The sequence below is a fragment of the Trachurus japonicus genome, chromosome 18 (genome assembly GCF_045865225.1).
Source record: "Trachurus japonicus isolate A0001 chromosome 18, Traja_1.0".
Taxonomy (NCBI): Eukaryota; Metazoa; Chordata; class Actinopteri; order Carangiformes; family Carangidae; genus Trachurus; species Trachurus japonicus.
Window position 1 is genome coordinate 3,775,604 of NC_140924.1, and position 20,842 is coordinate 3,796,445.

The 20,842-nt window shown below is 40.0% G+C and overlaps 2 protein-coding genes across 2 annotated transcripts in view; both read left to right on the forward strand.

Annotated features, from left to right (window-relative positions):
• The window catches only part of LOC146968372 (butyrophilin-like protein 2), a 35,365-nt gene extending 25,972 nt beyond the window's left edge, over positions 1-9,393 (forward strand). Inside the window, exon 5 of the mRNA XM_085760499.1 lies at positions 9,128-9,393. Coding sequence (XP_085616625.1) covers positions 9,128-9,219 — 92 coding nt within the window. The 3' untranslated portion in view covers positions 9,220-9,393. The remainder of the gene's footprint in view (positions 1-9,127) is intronic.
• Positions 9,394-11,678: 2,285 nt separating this feature from the next.
• Positions 11,679-15,612, forward strand: LOC146968376 (uncharacterized). Its single transcript, XM_085759135.1, has 3 exons — positions 11,679-12,043; positions 14,795-15,157; positions 15,290-15,612. Exons 1-3 carry the CDS (start codon positions 11,989-11,991, stop codon positions 15,394-15,396), a joined length of 525 nt encoding a protein of 174 aa, XP_085615261.1. The 5' UTR covers positions 11,679-11,988; the 3' UTR covers positions 15,397-15,612.
• The last annotated feature ends 5,230 nt before the right edge of the window (positions 15,613-20,842 follow it).

The window sequence follows — 20,842 nt, forward strand, 5'->3', positions numbered from 1 at the left end:
CCATTTTTATAAAAAAAATTTTTTATGTATTTTGTGTTGTGGCTGTACTTTTTGAATTTTTTTGGCACCACATTATGGTGGTGTCCATAAGATTTTCTATATATTTGTTATATTATTGTTGGTGGCATACAATTGTGATAATAAGTGATGAGGTTACCCTGTTTATACTGATATTGTCTTGGCTCGACTGTGGATGGACACGCCCCCCTCGAGCCCCACACACCTGTACCTATTTATCCCCTCATCAGTGTTCCGTGCCAGTACACCCTGAGGAAGACCTGTGTGAGGTCGAAACGTTGGTCCTTTTTTAATAAATTATATATACTTTTTCTACATCAAGGCTATGAGTTGAGCGACTGCTTTTTTCTTCCTTCACTGTTTTTGTTCCGGCTGTCAGCTCCTCTTCAATTCTGGTGTGCGCTCCTACCACGTTCTTTTCAAGATTCCTTCTACCCAGGAGCAGCACCCTAACGATATAGCCTTCAAGATGTCACAGCTTAACAGCTTTGAATACAGCCAGACACAACGAGACCAGATTGTGTTCAGTGAGTCTCTGTTTGACGAGGCATCCAACGATCCCAATGCCTCCAAGGATTTACTGAACCTCTCCACACGCAGGCTGAGAATGCACCTGCATGCGGTAACGTTAAGTGACTACATTCGCCAGAACGTCATCCCCAGAGGGTTAAGATGGCAAAAAGCACCTTCCTTGGGCAAACGCACTGATGAGTTTTGTGAGAGATGGTGCGCAATCTTAAACAAATGCTCTTTTGATCTCATGACCCTTGTAGTAGAACAATTGAAAAAGGACATTGTTGAACTAGACATTAACATCTCGGAGAAGAAAACTGTTTTACAAAACTCCGTGAGCGATGACCTTTACAATAAAACTCTACAATCTCACCAAGAGAATCTAAACAAACTGCAATCTGAGCTCAAAGAGAGGAAAATCAAGAAATTCAACCTGGACAAGAAAGACAAAGAGGAGGCCAGGGTCTACACTTGGAGATCCATGGACCAGCAGCCCCCTCTTGCGCACACCCGTCCAGATGTTGCCCCACGCAGACGCGCTTTTTCCCGGGACCACCGCTCCACCAGCACCTCCTCCTTTTCCAGCTCTGATTTTTTATATCAGGAGGCGCCCAACCGCCCCCCCGTCAGACAAACAAACAGAGGCGGCCGCGCACGCGGCGCACCAGACGGGGGAGGAGGAAGAGGAGCCCCGCACAACACACGGAGACCTGCGACCCGGGCCTGGAGACAGCAGCAGCATTGAACATTATTAACCTCTCAAGTAAGGTTCTTACACCTGATCACCTCAGCTTATTAAATAAAGGACTTAATTTTGTTCCTACTCATCAGTCTAATGATTTTGATGTAAAAATCGATATGTTTAAATTCTTCAGAACCATCCGATTAAGGGAATTTTTTTCAGCAGACAATTTTTCTGTTTCTGAGTCCCATAGCTCAGGGGATAGTATCCCACAGCCCTTTACTCACACGCCTTTTAGAGGCAAAAGTTATTTCATGCCCCCCCCCAATCGTAACCCCTCTATAGAGACCTTTTGCAGATTGGTGGAAAGGGATGTTGAACAGCTACTTTGTAATAAGAAAAATTACCATACTCACCACAACCTGGACTCATTAGAGATACAAGCTTTATCTGATTTACAATCAGACCCCTCTGTCATCATACGATCGGCTGATAAAGGTGGAGCATTAGTACTCTTAAATAAAGATGATTATACAGCTGAGTGTTTGAAACAACTTAATGATACAACTTTTTACACTCCCCTAGACAACAACCCCACTTCACAATTTGAAGAGATCATTTTTCAAACACTGACCCATTTTTTGGACACAGGTGAAATTTCTAAAAATGAATTTAACTTTCTGCGAGCATCCTATTATTCCTGTGTTTTACACTATCCCCAAAATTCATAAGAATCCCTCTCATCCACCAGGACGGCCCATTGTGGCTGGTATTGGCTCTTTAACTTCTGCCATGTCCACTTTTGTTGATTGTTTTATTAAACCGCTGGCTGAGCAGTTGCCCTCCTATGTTAAAGACACAGGTCATATGCTCTCCATCATTGAGTCTTTAGATCCTCTGCCACCTGAATGTTTTTTGGTTACTTTTGATGTGGAGGCGCTTTACACTAATGTCCCACACAATGAAGGTATAGCAGCGCTGGAACATTTTTTGCAACCCCGCACTCAGCCCTGTCCTTCGAATTTATGCATTACAACCTTAGCAGAGATGGTCTTATCCTACAACTATTTCATGTTTCAAGATAAATTTTTCCTGCAACGAAAGGGTGTAGCTATGGGCTCGAATATGTCATGCAATTTTGCCAGTCTATATGTGGGTTATTTAGAATAAACGAAAATCCTCAATAAACTGGTCAATCCTTTTCTGTCCAATATAGTGGTGTACAGGAGATATGTGGATGATATTTTTTGCCTGTTTCAGGGCTCTTTATCTTCATTGTTGTCTTTCCGTGACTTTCTCAATTCGACTTCTGAACATCTCAGATTCACCATGAGCTTTGACTCTAATAAAATCAGTTTCTTGGACATTTTGATCATTAGAGAAAATCATGATTTGCATACAGATCTTTTTGTCAAACCCACTGATCGAAATAGCTTATTGAGAGCGGACAGTTGTCATCCTCGTCCTCTCAAAGACAGCCTCCCTTACAGTCAGTTTTGCAGGCTGAAGCGCATTTGTAAAGAGCCTTGTGACTTTACAAGGAATTTACAAAACATGAAAAATAAATTCAAACAAAAGGGGTACACGGAGAGACAACTTGAAGTAGCCACATCTAGAATTCATACTGTCTCTCGCACTGATCTCCTTAGAGGTGCTCAGAGAAGCAGTAAGAAGGGCCCCCTTTTTATTATATTCCCGCTGCGCAGAACACATTAATCCCATCCTGCGCAAACATTGGGATATTCTTAAATCAGACCCCGCTTTGGGCGATTCCTTTACAGACCCCCCAATGGTGGTCTTTTCCCGTGGCAGGAATCTCAGAGATTCCCTTGTCCATTCAGACCTGCCCCCTATTGAACGCCCTTCTCAGCGCTTGCTTACTCCTATCCCAGATGGGAATTACAAATGTGGCGCGTGTGCGCAGTGCAACAGCACTTTTAAAACATCTTCTTTTAAACACCCACATTCAGGTAAAAAAATCCCCATTAAAGGGGTCATTTCCTGTCATACCACGGGAGTTATTTACACAATTTTCTGCCCATGTGGTAAACATTACGTCGGCAAGACCACCCGTGCCCTTAAGGTGCGCATAGCCGAGCACCGAAGCTCTATTAGGTGCAACAATGTAACATATCCTGTAGCAGCGCACTTTATTGAAGCAGGCCACCCTATCTCCTCCCTCCGCTATCTTGGCATTGAAAAGGTGACCACCCCCAGAAGAGGCGGTGACCTCGATACCCTCCTCTTAAAAAGGGAGTCTTTTTGGATTTTTTCATTGAAAACTTTGGCCCCTTATGGTTTGAATGTTGATTTTGATTTGAAACATTTTTTATAAATAGCTGTAAGTTTTTTCTATTCTGCTTGGAGTTTGAGGGTCTTGTCATCACTCCTCCAGCCTTATTACCTGTATTGTATTAGTGTACATTTTTTTAATCCAGATATACATTAGGCTACGAAGTGTATTCGGCAGTCACCTGTAATCGTTTGTTCTCGATGCAAGTGGCACTGCTGTTTTGATAACCCTCTCTTTTTCTGACTGTGCATTTTTCTGACTGTACTTGACAATACATGCTCAACGTGGTTTTTTGGTTCTGCTAGATACTTTATTTACCCTCCGGAGTTTTGTTTTCTCATATTTCTCCACAGTTTCTATATCGTTTATAGCAGACACCCTTTCCTACTAATTGTTATTCATCCCTTTCATTTGATTGGGTCTCGTAGCCTACATAGACATTTTTGCATACAATTTTATGTATTTTGTGTTGTGGCTGTACTTTTTGAATTTTTTTGGCACCACATTATGGTGGTGTCCATAAGATTTTCTATATATTTGTTATATTATTGTTGGTGGCATACAATTGTGATAATAAGTGATGAGGTTACCCTGTTTATACTGATATTGTCTTGGCTCGACTGTGGATGGACACGCCCCCCTCGAGCCCCACACACCTGTACCTATTTATCCCCTCATCAGTGTTCCGTGCCAGTACACCCTGAGGAAGACCTGTGTGAGGTCGAAACGTTGGTCCTTTTTTAATAAATTATATATACTTTTTCTACATCAAAGGCTATGAGTTGAGCGACTGCTTTTTTCTGCTTTTTTCTTCCTAGTCCATTTTTATAAACAGTTTGTCTCAAAGGGCTTTACATGGCATTATAACAACATCCTCTGTCCTTTCATCCACTGAACCCATCAACTCACTAATCAGTCAATCATATCTATTACATCCGGTTTGCCTGTTCACCTGCTGGCTTTAATTAACATCCCTTGTTCTCTTTTAGTTTTTTAGTATGTTTTTTTATTTTTTGAACTTGTTTTATGAGTATTTTAAACTATTTATCGCACTCTCCACACTTTCTCTTTTTTTCTCTCTTTTCTCTCTTGGATATGTGTGCCAGTGTTGTTACTGTAATGTATGGACTGTGTATGTATGTTTTACAAGTACAAAGCAGCTGTATTATGCCCAAGACGAATTTCCCTCCCGGGACAAATAACGTTTATTTGATTTGATTTGATTTGAGGAAAAACTCAATTGAAAAAACAGGAGAAACCTCAGGGTGAGCAACAGAAGAGGGATCCCTTACCTATAGGGCAGGATGTGACATGGATGTTGTTACAGACAAGAAAACAGTTTATAAGCAGTTTATGAGCTGAGAGGAGAGGAGAGGAGAGGAGAGGAGAGGAGAGGAGAGGGCTCCATGTAACCAGATGTGTCCCCCGGCAGTCTAAGCCAATAGCAGCGTAGCTACCTGAATCACCTTGTTTTGTTGGGATGAATTCTGCACAGCTGGCTGGTAGTTAAAGAATCACTATCGCAAATACAGCAGTAATAGCATTTAAAAAAACTGAAACATGCAATAAATAGGTTGAGGGGAGCCATATAACTATATGTATTCAAAATATAGCATAAAGTGATGTCTTTGGGTGAGGTTCCCGTTTATTTCAACAAAAAAGATAAGGTAAGTGACAAACAAAAGGTTTTCCTGTCGTGTAAAAACTGTGTTTTTCCCACCACTCAACTCAAACTAATCAGCTGTGAATTAACTGAGTGTTTATCTAATGATAACTTGTATTCTCTTTTATTTATGATCATTTATTTTATATGTTGTTTTTTAATTATACATGTTTTACTTATTTATTGTTGAAATTAATGCACTGATCTTGATCTCGAACGGTGGATGTGTGAAACATAATTTCGTTTTTATGTGACGCATAAGAATGACAAATAAAACCTATCTATCTATCTATCTATCTATCTATCTATCTATCTATCTATCTATCTATCTATCTATCTATCTATCTATCTATCTATCTATCTATCTATCTATCTATCTATCTATCTATCTATCTATCTATCTATCTATCTATCTATCTATCTATCTATCTATCTATCTATCTATCTATCTATCTCTCCTGATCTCAAACAGCTGGGGCAGCTCCTGGGGTAAAAGAAAGTAACTGAAACAATACTGCACCCTTGTGGAAAAGTAAATACCTACACAACATAAAAAGTGGCTCCTACAACCAATCACCACAGAAAGAGACAGAGCAGCCTCAGCCTCAGCATGTCACAGGATGGTTTGAGTCACTTTTCTCATTCATCACCTCTCATAAGGCTGATAGAAGGAACATGGAAGTCATTTGATTACAACCTGTCTGCAAACATGTTGCATGTAGGCAACTGTTAAGGGGAGCAGAGAAGAGCAGAGTGTGGGTGAATAAATGAGACAAGATGATCTCGTCTGAGGTTGGTTTCAGTTGTTTTTTTTAACCATAGGGGGGCGGAGGTGACAAGCTGGAGAAACAGAAAGTAAAAAGTAACACTCTCCAAAGCAACAGGTTTCCGGTCCTGAGTGATACGTGATGAGAGCAGCATCCTCGTAGTCTCTGTGATCCACTCGTTTCTAATGACTTTATTTCTCCTGTTCCTGCTTCTTCACTTCACTGAAGCTTCAGATCAAGGTGAGACTCACTGAAATATATCATTTAAAGTCGTGAAAAAAAAGTGTTTGATTGCCAAAAACTTCCATCCGCGGGAGCGCGCACAGTGCGTAGTTAACACGGCTCTACGGCTGCTTTCATTAGGACCAAACAGGGATTAACCTATGAACAAATACAGCGACTGTCGCAGTTAATAGCGATGGTATTTGTGAGACGATAGTTTAACAGATTTCGCGGCCGTATAATCTACGCGTCTGTGTCTGTCTGACAAGGCAAGGCAGTTTTAACCCGTTACAGTTTGTCTCAAAGAGCTTTACACTGCGTCATAACAACATCCTCTCTCTGCCCTTAGACCCTAATAAACTCTGTCTGGACCCTGAAGCAACTCTTCTGTCATTTCACACAGCACAGAACAAACATGTGAACATTATCAACTCCACTTCCCACCCACAGATGTACAAGTCCCACCCTCTTCTTCCTGCTGCCTTCAGACCACCGCAGATTCAGACTTTGCAGTTTTTTAAAATTGCTTTATTTAGCCTATTTATTTATTTATTTATTTATTTTTTAACAATATTTTTTATTGAGATTTCAAATGCATTTCAAATTCAACGTTGAACGTACAGACATTTTCATCCATATCCCCTTGGACAGACAAAAAAATAAAAATAAAAAAGCAGATGGGTATTTTAATTGCTTTATTAACAATTAGCTATATACAGAACAATACTGTTTAAGCCAGGGGTGATAGCACAAAGAGTAAATAAATAATCAATCAAAGTGATAGATGATATGCACAAAGAGTATAATCAATCAAACAATATATAGATTTACATATTAAAAAAACAAAAAAATTGACCAAAATAAAGTTTGTTAATGCCTTTTGGTTTTCCAGTCCATCCATAGTGGTGCTGTACTGATATAGTTTGTGCAAAAAGTGTATTGAAACTTGGTTTGGAGTCGGTCCATTGTGAAATTTGCTGTTGTACAAAAAAGAGGCAGCTGGACTATGTGTCAGTTTTTCCTTCTAATATAGTTTTGTACATCCAACCAAAACACGTTATCCATCGCTCCGTGGATTGATCTCTCACCGGCTTTGTTGAAAACAAATGCACATGGAGGAGAGGAGGGTTAGAGAGACAGAGGAGGAGAGTTTATCTTAAAAGGGATAGTTCACCCAAAATTCAAATTTCACTCATTATCTCCTCCCCCTCATGTCGACCAAGGGCTGGGAGAAGTTTCAGAGTCCTCCGTGGCTTCTCTGAGTTACAGGGGGTCTCACACCAAAAAACATCCAAATACCTCCATAGTGCTCGTCTGTAATGTCCCTCTTGTATTGAAGCCCCGACATGAGAAATTGTTCCGAAAAAAATTAAAGGAGCATTATCGCAAATACAGCAGTAATAGCATAAAATAAGATGAAATATGCAAAAGATGGGTCGGGGGGAGCCATAACTAAATTTACAAAAAAAATCGCCAACAATATAGTGTCCGTGGGGCAAATGCAGCATTTGTCTTTGTTATGATCCAAGCCGGCCCGGCGCTTGCTGTGTTAAAATGCACTCGGAACTCGCAAATCCGACCCCCGAACCGGAAAAATGCAACAGTAAATAGTAATGTAGCAGTGTCAGGCTGCTTACAGTCACTGAATCGCTCGCTGCCCACTTGTTTATATCCGATAAACTCCGCCTGGCTCCATCTAGTGGCCGAATTAAGGATTTGGATTTGCGATAATACTCCTTTAAATAAGTCTATATTTCAAGCTTGTTTGTAGCAGAAGCTCCCAGTGTTGCTCTGCCGGAATCTTGCGCTATTTGCGGAGCCGTGAACTGGGCGTCAATGCAAATCACATGAGATTTGGACGGACCAGGAAGAGCAGTGCTGAGAGCTTCCGCTACAAACAAGCTTAAAACATGGAGCCCCGCTGTAACTCAGAGAAGCCACGGAGGACTCTGAAACTTCTCCCAGCCCTTAGTCCACATGAGGGGGAGGAGATAATGAGTGAAATTTGAATTTTGGGTGAAGTATCCCTTTAAAGATAAACTTGTTGTGACAAGAGGAACCAATGACCACAAGGTCAAACACTGTACAACTGTCTGTTTGATGAATATCTTCTCTGCTAACTGCTGTCTTGTTTCCGTCTTTCAGGCACCCAGGACATCACAGCTCACCTTGGACAAAATGTGACTCTTCCATGCCGAGCCCCCAACAGTTCCCCCATCAGAGCAGCAGAGTGGAGCCGACCCGACCTGGGCTCAAAGTATGTCTTCTTTTACCGGGACGAACAGGCGGATAAAACGCACCAGCATCCATCTTTTGAAAACCGCGTGGAGCTGGTGGACAGTCGGTTGAAGGACGGTGACCTGTCTTTGATTCTGAAGACCGTGAGACACGGCGATACCGGGAGGTACGAGTGCCGGGTCAAACAGGCAACACGCAGGAAGAGGGCCTTCATTGTGGCCGACCCGGTCAGCATCGTCCACCTGCACGTCACAGAAACACGTGAGTGATTCAGGTTGTTGTTTTCTCTCTGAGCCTGCTCTTAAAGGGACATTGTGTAGGAATTCCTCCCATCTAGCCTTGCGGTTGTATATCGCAAGCAACTCAACAGTATTTTTCATGCTGCATTCACCTGAAATTGGGCAGACGGCAGACGGATGATAGTCGCTGCACGTAACGGCATAAACAAGGACCGTCAGCACGAGGCATGGCGATGTGGTATTGTTTTACCGGCTTTCTCTGGACTTCTGTGACTAAAATGACATCCGGCTAATTCAGAGCTGAAAGGAACACTTCACTTTGTTGATGGGGGGATTACTGATTAATAAAAAACAGACTTTTGAACCAAATAATCAATTTTCGTGAATAGATAACAGGAGAAGTTACACAATGTCCCTTTAAAATAAAGATGTTTTATTTCAGAAATGACCTTAAATTGTACATCACATCACATGTATGTTTGTGTTCTGCAGGTCGTATGGCTGAAAACACTGGGAATGGTCAACACACGGTGGGACCTGCTGGACTCTTCCTGTGTCTGTTGGTTTTTCCTTTGATGCTTTAGAGGATAAGACTCACTGTGCTCTGGAAGGAGATAGTCTATCTGACCTGTGCTGTTGCAGGTCTGGGTTTTTACATTACATCTAGGTAACATAGAGACCATTAGGTGTTTTCCCACTACAACAGTGTTAGGACCCACCGGTGAGTCAAGGTCTCTGTGGGTGTGTGTGAAAGTGAATGTGAATGTTAATGTGTTAGTGGGAGATGTTTTACACGTGTGATACCTGATCTGACCCCGTCTGTTCCTTTCAGTTCCAGCATGCAGCAGTGGGGGTGGTCTGCTGTTTTCTTTGTTCCTTTGTTTTCTCCTGTTATTGAGTAAGTGGGGAGGTCAGATTCTGTATTTTGGTTTCCTTTTCTTTCATTCTCGGTTCCTTAGTTAGTTCAGTTATGTTTGTTGGCCAGATAGGTGTGTTTTAAACATTGTTGTTTAAGACACACCCATCTAGAATATGTCGACCTCTTTGTATTTTTATCACATATTTTGTTGACTAATTTATATTTCTGATTTACTTTCTTTTTTTTTTAGATTACCCAACATGTCTATGGTGAACCTGCAGTTGACCAACAGCTCTTTTTCCTTTAAAGGAATAAAACTGAGTTGAGAGGCATATTTCTGCATGTGAATGTTTTGTAGGCTATTATATTTTATTTCATATACACCACGTGTTGATTTATTTAAGGCTGAGTTAAATTAGCAAAATGAGTAGCCTATAAGTAGTTGCTAAAGCCACTTTTTTTAGCTGTAGTTTTACAAACTACTGCCAGGCTGAACTACATGGGGTTTTACAAGCTATGCTTGCAAAGTAACTTCTCTAACACTGAATAAGTCGAAGGTATATGGAGGCAGACTCCTTCACCTTGGACTATTTCACTTCTCCTTTGACTGACTGTGGACTTTACATTTACATGCTCACATTTATTATATGTTAGTGCAAATTTTCACTCAAATTCAAGTTCAAATTTCTGTAAAATACCACAAACCAAACTCATAAATCTGTGCCCCCAGCTAGACTTTGCATCCGTATCGCTGCAAACTTTTTGACTGTCTGAGTATTAGGAATGAGTGGACACTGTCCAGCCAATCAGGGTCTTTGTCAATCTAAAAGGCACATGATGATATGTTTTTGTAAATCGTAATTTATGGAGATAAAAAAGTGAAACATTTCAAGACATTATACTGATGTTTTTCCCTCCTTGACTTTGCGTCCAGACTTGTTGAACACAGCTCTCAGGTTTGTCTCAAATCATGTGGTAGAATCAGGAACTCTGATCACAGTTTGTAATGTGTCACTTGTGCCATTCCGTCTTTCCAATTAAACAGCTGATAGATGCAGAATGTCATGTGACATTTGGTTTTTGAAAATGTTTGTTTCATGTGTGTTCTCATTTTGTGAGGTAATGTGAACGTGTGTGAACATGTCAGACAAATAAAAAAGTGGTTTAACTTGATCCAGGGATTTGATTTTACACCTGTAATATCTTACAAATTTGATTAATCAAATTATTCATGCAGCATTTAATGTAAAAAATTCATTCATCGACAACCAAGCTGTGCCCTGCAGATAGAAGTCTGAGTTTTGATTTTGGTGAAATATAGCCTATCTCAGTCTCTTAAAATCTTGGACTTTACAGGAGATAAAAACACAGCAAGCGGTGGTAAAGAGTAAAAGGCAGTCCAAAACTGATGGGTCCGAGGCACTCTGAGGTGCTGTTAAAAATCCTTTATTTCGCAGGGATCGACGCATTTCGGCTGAAACAGGATCTGAGCATGATCTGATCTTGCACTTTGCACAGCTGGCTGGTAGTTTATACAACATCTGGACCAGGAGAGAGATGAAGATGTTTTAAATTGAGTGAACGAAAAATGTTAATTTAAGAAGGGTAGGCAAAATAAGCTGATGCTTCAGCCTACACCTTTTCGGTCAAAGTAAATTGATTTGCTTGTTGTGTTTTTTGTTCTGATTTATTTTGTTTTGTATTTATACCTTTGTATTTGTCTACTGTATTTGTTTTTATGAGACCGAAATAAACATACTAAACTAAACTAAACTAAGAGGAGTGAGGAAGCGCTGAGTGGAACTTAGAGTAAAAAACAGGTGCTCTTTGGTGAGGGTGCCACAAAACTAATGGATTTGAAAAATACCAAGGAAGCTCTGTTTTGACAAAAAGTTAAAATGGCTTTATTTAATAAACATGGCCAGGTACAAATATAAAAGGTTGAAAAGCAAAGACCTTGAGGGTTGATGATGATGTTGAACTTCAGCGCCAGGAAACTCCTCTGCAACCAGAACCAGAATGTCAGCAGTTTCCCATCAGACTGCAGATGCTGCAGATTCTGAAGTGACGCATCATGACCAGCGGGGGGCAGAACAAAGCAGAACAACCTCACCACAGAGAGAGAATGAGTCAAGTGTGGTGTCGGTGTCTGTCGGTGCTCTCCACTCTTCACCCAGACACTCGGTGCATATAAAGGACGGTGGTTTGAGACCTGACGGGACTCAGCTCAGTCAACACCTTTCATGATGGAGTTTAATGTGAAGTTGTGATGCTGACACCAAAAAGAACCACGCGATAGTTTCCGAATGAATGAATGAATGAATGATTGTAAATGTGAAGGGATGATTTTCCAACCAGCTATGTGTGTGTGTGGGAGGGGACAGCTGTTCAGACACGCATGAAGAGACAGAAAGTAAGATGTTCAGTCTCTATAGATCAGACTTGATGAGAGCAGCAGCATCCTCGTGGTCTCTCAGCTCCACTCGTTTCTACTATGGTTTTATTCCTCCTGTTCCTGCTTCTTCACTTCACTGAAGCTTCAGATCAAGGTGAGACTCACTGGAATCGGCTATAATATCCTTCATAGAGAAGTTAAGTAGCTAGACCATAGTTATAGGGGGTCGTGGAAGGGGCCACAGAGTGATGGAAGCACGTGGTGGTTTATTGATGTTACTGTAAAGAGCTGCTGGTTTATGTCACTGTCCTGCTGTGGTCACATCATTACAGTTGGATGTTAGTCAGATGGTGATGAGTTCAAGACCACTCAGAAATCACGGAACTTATAGCCTACCTCGCTCTGTGGGACCGGCGCAGTCTCAGTCAAGTCGTCACATGACGGAGTTACAGTCATGGTTTTAGAATATGTGGGTCATTCCGCCAAAAGAGTGCCATTTGCTCATTGTAACTCTTAAAAATTAAACTTCATTTTTCATTCCATTTCAGTATAGATTTTTTAAATATACACATTTACTCATTCAAAATGAGTACTGGTCAATCTCAGGCTACTTTATTTAATTTATTGCTGCTTTTATCATTGCATTTTTGAAGAATGAGTAACAGCAATGAGGGTAACAGCAATGAGTTTTTAGCATAAAATCAGCAATTGTGTGAAATCTAGCCAAATAGCATCTATACTAATAGCTTGAGCACACAGAGCACATTCTTAGGATTTAACTGAATATTTTACTTTTGATATCAACAAACACTGTCTAGAGATAATTTAGTTAACAGGAATGAGTTTTAAGAGTGACGGACCCTGACATAGCTACAATATCATTCAATTTCAGGAAAAATAAATTACAGAATTTAATGTTGGTCTTCCCATGACTTTCAAAAGACCTAAATGATGTCACTTCCTGCAGAACATGTCACTGGTGGAATGGTCCAAAACTTTTAGAGTGTAGAATGTGTCCGGGTAACAGCACTGAGTGAAAACCTGGGGACGGGACTAAAATGTGAATTTTAACCAAAATATAATTAGGTTTTAATTTAATAAATGTTATATAAGTGTAGATATAATATAAAGTCACACTAATATGCAAAAAAAAAGAGATTTTAGAAGGATTTTATTCATAATGCATTGTGGTAAACTATAGCGTTTGGCTCTGAGGACATGCAACAAAGGCTATGTTTCAGTGCTTTGAAAGCCTTTTTATAGTAATTAAAAATTATATATCTTTAATTTCTACAGTGATTCATGTGTATGGTGCTTTGTTTATTAATTAAATGCAATTTATATTATATTATTACATGTTTTTATACATTTAATATGCTGGGGACAGAAATGGCACTCTTTTGGTGGGTCTAAAGATTCGATCAAATCATGTGTATATATCAACTAAACAAAATATATCAACAGGATTACAAACTATAAAGCCCCAAAAGATCGAAAACTATTATATGAAAGCATTATATGTTAAGAACATCATTTTTATTTATACACATCTTTGGTTTTTTGTATGATATAAAATGAAAAATCTTTACATAGCCCATCATATCATAATTTACTGTACATATCATGCTGGAGCTTTACATCCAGATACATGTCCTGTGATTTTCATCTTAAATATGAAAGGAGGCTGACAGGTCTGTTCTGATGATACACGTCATTGGTCCTGACATGTGTGTTTGAAAAAAACAAAACAAATGTTATTATTGTTATTCATTTATTCACGATGACCACAGAATGTGTAGAAGTCATGTTACTGTTTTATTAACACTGAAGAATGAATGACAAATGAATGAATGAAATAGTTTTTTATGGTCACACAACACAAACATCAAAATCAACCATTTTTAGCCAGCACATATTATCAAACATAACTACATCCAGACATTTCATGCATACAAAAAATGTCATACAGTGATCGTAAAAGGAATAGGCTGCTGAAGTCCAAAATTTATATTTGCTTATCCTATACACTCCGTAGGATTAGATTGCCTAGAATATCAATTAAGAAGAAAAGAAAGAAAAGATCATTACTTTATAATTATGGATTATTTTACATTTTAGGCTTTGTTAAAATTCAACAGAGTCAACACTGAGTTTAGTCTAATATTATTACATATTTTGATCTCTTTGTGTTATTTCCCTATTATAAGTTTTCTTTTATTATTATTTTTCATGTACATTTCTGATTGTTCATTTGTATGTTCTGTTTTCTTTTTGTGACATTAAGTTTTTGCCTCTTCCAGCAATGTAAATGATCAAAGTGTTCCTTTTAATTGTGTATTTTTGACTGTGCAAAATAAATCAAATCAAATCAAATCAGTTGTGTCATGTGGTCACTTAATGTTTATACTATTATAATAGGGGGGGTGGCACAGTGGTTAGCACAGTGGTTAGCACTGTTGCCTCACAGCAAGAAGGTCCTGGGTTCGAATCCCGGGCCGCCCAGGTCCTTTCTGTGTGGAGTTTGCATGTTCTCCCCGTGTCTGCGTGGGTTTCCTCCGGGTGCTCCGGTTTCCCCCACCACTAAAAACATGTCGGCTAGGTTAATCCTCCAGTCAGTGCCCCTGACCAAAGGCACTGGCTCATAATCTGGAGTTGGTCCCCGGGCGCTGCACTGTGGCTGCCCACTGCTCCTCAGGGATGGGTTAAATGCAGAGAAAGAATTTCACTGTACTAGCTGTATATGTGACAAATAAAGTACCTTTACCTTTACCTTTAACCTGTGACATTGTTAGTTATCATTGTGTGATCATGGTCATATCAGAGAGTCAGTTCATGTGGATGTGAGCCTGTCGACCTGTTTACAGCTGCTCTTCTCTGAACGGAGCTCTTTCCTGTTTGTGTTCAGGTCTGAACACAGTGAAGGAGGTGAAGCCTGGAGACGACGTCCTGCTGGACTGTCACAGCCCCAGACCGGGTGTCATCTCCCTGGTGGAGTGGAGCAGAGCAGACCTGGACTCGGACGGCTACGTCTACTTCTACCGAGATGAGCGGGAGTACAGGAAGTTCCAGCATCCGTCGTTTGTGGACCGAGTGGAGCTGAGAGACCCGGAGATGAAGGACGGAGACGTGTCCGTGTTCGTGAACCACGTCACCTCCAACGACACCGGGACGTACCAGTGTTACGTTTCTACCATCAACAACAACGGACGCAGGAAAAGAGAGTCAGTCAGCAGAACCATCGAGCTGCTGGTGGTGGAGAAGGACTCAGGTGAGTCCTGGTGCTTCCTGGTTGTTTTATGAACCATCACAGATGTTTGGTCCAGATTTGACTTTGTAGGAAACAGCAGGTCTGAGTCATCACCTACCTGACAGCTGATAACTGAACTTCTTCTCTCTGCAGGAGAAGGTCATGGAGCCACGGCCACATGGAGCAGAGGACACGCTGGTGGACCTGCAGCAGCTCTGATCCTCGTTGCTGCTGTTGTCGTACTTACAGTGTTGTGCTAGTTTTCCTCCACGCTGGGAGCAGCTTGATACACCTGTGAGGGTACCACCTGGGGGGCTGTCCTGGCCTGGATGGATGGGGTGGCACCGCATCACGGCCATACGTGGTGCGGTGTCCTCTGTCTGTCCTGGTTGGGTGGTTCCTGTGGTGGTGCCCCTCATGTGGCATCGATCTGCACGACCTCCCGGCGTGGACGGCCCCCCAACGAAGCCTTCCTCACCCGGATCAGTGCCCAGCCATACAGCCATATGTATAACATACTCTGTGTGTGTGTGTGTGTGGGGGGGGGGGGTCGGGTCTTTTAACATTGTAAAGCACTTTGTATTGCATTTTTATATGTATGAAAGGTGCTATACAAATAAATAAAGTTTGAAGTTTAGTTACTGAAAAATAGTAACTAGTTACTAGTTACTTCATTAAAAAAGTAACTCGTTACTTAAACCTTAAAGTAATGTGTTACTGAGAAAGTAACTTTTTCATTACTTTAAAAAGTATTTTTTTTCAATTTACCGTTACGTGTGGGGCGCTAGAGTGCGACCACCAGGTGCTTTGTTTTTCACAGTGTCAGTGTGCTCTATCTTTCTTTCAATTCAATGAAACTTTATTGATCGCTAAGATGTTATGGGAAGTGTGTGCCGCTGTAAAACCTCACCAAAAGGAATGGAGTAACGCAGCGTATGGTAACGGGAACAGAGTTACTGATTTTAAAAAAACAATGCGTTACGTTAGTAGTATTAGTTGCTGAAAAAAGTAATGGCGTTACTAATAGCGCGTTACTACCCAACACTGCGTACTTGTGATATGACATAATACACATAAGACGCAGTGTCCAACTGTGTGCTGTGATGATGAAAAAAGAGAGAGGGGGAATGAAACCTCTTCACATGGGTCGCCTGCTCAACCTGTTGTGCCACTTGCCGCCTCAGTTGAGCAGCTGCTTGTAAAACTGCAACACCTTTACCAGTAGTGCAACACCTCTGTTGAGAGAGTGAGCTGTGTTTCCTTTAAACACCCCATGCCTCAGTGCTCAGAGATGTCAAACACCTTCGTCATCATGGAACAGTGCTTTTTGTTGAGGCCGCAAACCGGTACCTTTTCAAAACGAGTCCCAAGAGCGGGTAAATCTTAAAACACCACCCCAGCGTTTTCCTGTAGACAACCAACATGGACCTTTAGTGAAACAATGATGTCACGGCCCTGCCTCTCTAACCTGTACCCTGAGCCTGAGAAACGTAACGTATAGTGTAACAACAACAACAACGACTGTCAGGTCCCTCAGACACTGAAACACGTCCATTTTGGCCTCACCCACAAGCCTGGTAGATGTTCTACAGCGTCTGGTTTCGTTTTCAGTGGATCAGATATTTCTAGAAACGATGGCGTGTTTGAAGCTGAATTAAGATTACAGAACAATCTTGGTACGACAGGTTCCAGCTGGTTTCCTCATGCTGTGTATTTAAAAATGAAGCAACTTCTGGGAATTTACTCAGTACTTGCCACACCTGAATGACTGTAAACGCTACTATTGTAGGAACTTGAACTTCCCTTCCCTTCCATTGAGTAACAACACAGCTGTTAGATAGCATAGCATTCAGGATGTTTCAATGTCCCACACACCTTGATTTGTATCATCATACAGACATGTCCTCTGTAGCAATATAGAAAATTGGGGATATAATGCATCGAATTGCATCGTATAATCGAATTGAACCGAATCGTACACTGGTGAATCGTAATCAAATCGAATCGTGAGGCCAGTGAAGAGGTCATTGTGAAACTTTGGCTTCAGTTTCTCTTCCCTCCTCTCTCTGGTCAGTCTGACACTGTCAACAGAGCCGGTCTGGACCACATGTGTCCTGTTCTGCTTCAGAGATGATCACTGTCTTTTCATTATATATTTGCATACAACTATCAATTTCACACCTATTCCACACGTAACTCTTGCCACCTTAGAACCCAATATTGCTGTACCTCTCAATCACAGTTCTGTTACTTTATCGTGGACCAAGAATATGGAATTTATTACCTGTACATTTTTTTGATTTATCTTTACAACAATTTAGGAGAGCACTAAAGTCTCTCCTGCTAACCAGTCAATACTTCCCACATAGTCTGCCTATCTAAACTGGGATTATTTTATATTTCGTATCATATGTTTATCAAGCTTTTTGTATTGCATTGTACAATGTTAAATCATGTTAAACCATGTTTGTATTTATTATGTATGAACGATTTTTGTACCTCACAAATGTAGCTATGCTCATTAGCTTAGAACTGTAGCTGGAGAACGCCGCCCTGCAAGCCCCTGGAGGGTTTTTTGACATTCCCCTTCACATTGTTTTGGATTTTATATGTTACAACTTTTTTAACTTTGATATGTGAAAATAAACAAACAATCAAACAAACTGTGGGACTGTAACTACACAAATTATCTATAGGGAAGTGAAATTATTCTCTAACAATCACAATGCAACTACTGACTCCCACAGTGGTTAAAGATTGGACAGAGTTGTGCGATCACAACTCTGTCCAATGGTTTGACCACAGCTTCATCAGAATTCGCTCTAATTTCTGCTTCAGATTTATATATATATATATATATATATATATATATATATATATATATATATCTTAGGGGCTTTTTTGCCTTTAATTGACAGGATAGTTCAGAGAGAGACAGGAAATGGGAGGCAGAGAGGGAGGAAGGAAACGCAGGATAGGGAAAGTGAATAAATTTCCCAGCAGCATCACATGATTTACAGGAACAGATCCTCCTGTCAGATAATCACTTTCTCTTTCTGAACTACAGTCAGTACCAGTACTATGACACTTCATCTACACAATTACATACACAACGCTTTGGTCTGCACACATCTAATCAGCAGAAACAGTTTGAACTTCCTTTGTGTTGAACTGTTGATTAAAATATTCAGTCATGTCGGTGCAGATTGTCTGGACTGTTGGTGCCAGTGACTTCAGTTAAAATATTTATTTTCTAATCTGATTGATTGATTGATTGATTGATTGATTGATTGATTGATTGATTGATTGATTGATTGATTGATTGATTGATTGATTGATTGATTGATTGATTGATTGATTGATTGATTGATTGATATTTTATGCTGCTGTGTGCTGTAACAGTACGGGTAATTGACGATTGACATGTATTGTTTGCTGTGTACCTGTCTCACATGTGTGATGTGTGTCGCCTGGTGCGATCATTCAATGTTGCTGTTCTTTTATTTTTAAAATGCGGACCATCAGTGAGTCCACGACAAATTTATGAAATGAAATGAATGAAATAACAAAATAAAAGTAAGGCCTTTCTTTCTTTCTTTCTTTCTTTCTTTCTTTCTTTCTTTCTTTCTTTCTTTCTTTCTTTCTTTCTTTCTTTCTTTCTTTCTTTCTTTCTGATAGATCTCATTGAAAGCTGACAGAATGAACCTGCAGCACTGAAACACTTTTGTTTATCATTTTATATTCTGTATCAGGTAACAGTTCTTATCTGTCATTTTAGATTGTTATTAACACTTATTAACAAGCAGTTAGCTAATCAAACTGGGCGTTTTGCTCTTTGAATAAGTGGAACTTGTCAGTTCCCACAAGGAAGTGATGTTGAACTTTTGTTTTAAAAAAAAAATCATTTTCATCAGGGAAAGTTTCTGGCTGTTACCTGGTACTTTCTTGGTATTAGCTCAGCCAAGTTCCAAGCAAGGCGAGATAATACTAAAACATGACGTCAAAACACACCAACAACAGCGCCAACTGATCTGTACTGAAACTGTTGTTGTTCTTTAACGTGAGTTGGCTGCTGATATGATGATATTTCCATAATATGCCCTCTTTAAAAGGAACTTTTTATCAATATATGACTTTTTGAAGTGACATATCATGGAAATATCTCTTTTTGAAGGCTCTTATTATATTTGGGTGTTTGTAATTTTCAGGCTGGTTGAGGAAGAGAAGTATTTCATGGTAATTTCAGTTCATGATTGAGTATATTTTGGATTTGATATTAGTTTCATGATTTAATTGCATTAACTAAATTATTATTTAATTCACATTTGCACTATTATTTTTGTTGCACACAAACATTGATAATTCATTTTGTATTTCTATTATTATTTTGTACGTATGTGGTAGAAAAAAGTAGGAGCCTGTAGCTTTAAGGATGTTGGAGCACATTGTGTGGCCAAGGAGTCAACGCTCTTTCCTGCCATGTGGGAGACCCACCCTGGTAATCTATATTGCAGGTCATTCCAACAGTCTTTCACAGCTGCTATTGGCTTGAAATGCACGACTGAAACTTAATAATTGCCAAGGGAATGAGACACACACACACACACACACACACACACACACACAATTTATTAACATTGTTCCAGGGAGAGTGTATGTGTGTGTGTGTGTGTGTGTCAGTATGATAAGATTTCTACACCCAAATAGTTTCACATTCTCACATCCTCAAATATCACACCCACAGGAACCAGCAGTCGGCTGTGTGAGGTCATGTGCTGCCCCCTGCTGGAATAACTTCTCCTCAGTCTGTATTTTATTCTTTCAATTCACGTTTAGTCAATTTCAGACATGTAAAACAATGGAAACAACTGTTATTTAATTAAAAAAACCTTTTATAACTGCTGTTTTATAACATTTGACCTCTATTACAGACCATGTATTAATGTTTTCTCGAATGAATGAATTAACATTGCTGACACACATCACATCCTGTCATTATTTGGTGTTATTGTTATTTTTTGCTGTTTTTAATTGAGCTCATTTTTTTAATCTGTTGTGAAAAAGACAAAAGCATCAAACTCACAGATAAACATGAGGATGGTTTATTAACGTATCCAAGTATCAGTGAGTGTGAACGAAACAACAGCAAAAGTGAACGTTCAAGATCGTCATTGTTGTTGTTTTTTTTAGATTAAAACATTCTATCTATCAATCTATATAAACTAAAATCACAGTTTTTATTTTGAACTTTTCAGGAAAATATGAAACAAAGTGAATCAGATCCACTGTTTTTTAACTGTTACATCAGATAAATAAGAGCTGATAAAACACCCACATGACACTGAGCCTGTCTCCTTTCTCTGGTAACGAGCCATGAGTCCATCATCCAGGACACTTAGATAAAAGATCATCACCTCGTTGTGTTGGTGGGATGAATTCTTCACATCTGGCTGGTAGTTAACAACATCTGGAGCAGGAGAGAGATGATGTTGGACGTCAGGAAGCAAGTCCAGACTGAACATCTGCATCTAAAACCAGAGGAGAAGGACGGATGTCAGCTAGGAGTTTCTCATCAGACTACAGATGCTGCAGTGACACAGTCATGACCAGCAGGGGGCAGAACAAGGCACATGATGATATGTTTATTATTCTTGTATGGAGATAGAAAAGTGAAACATTTCAAGACATTATACTGATGTTTTTTCC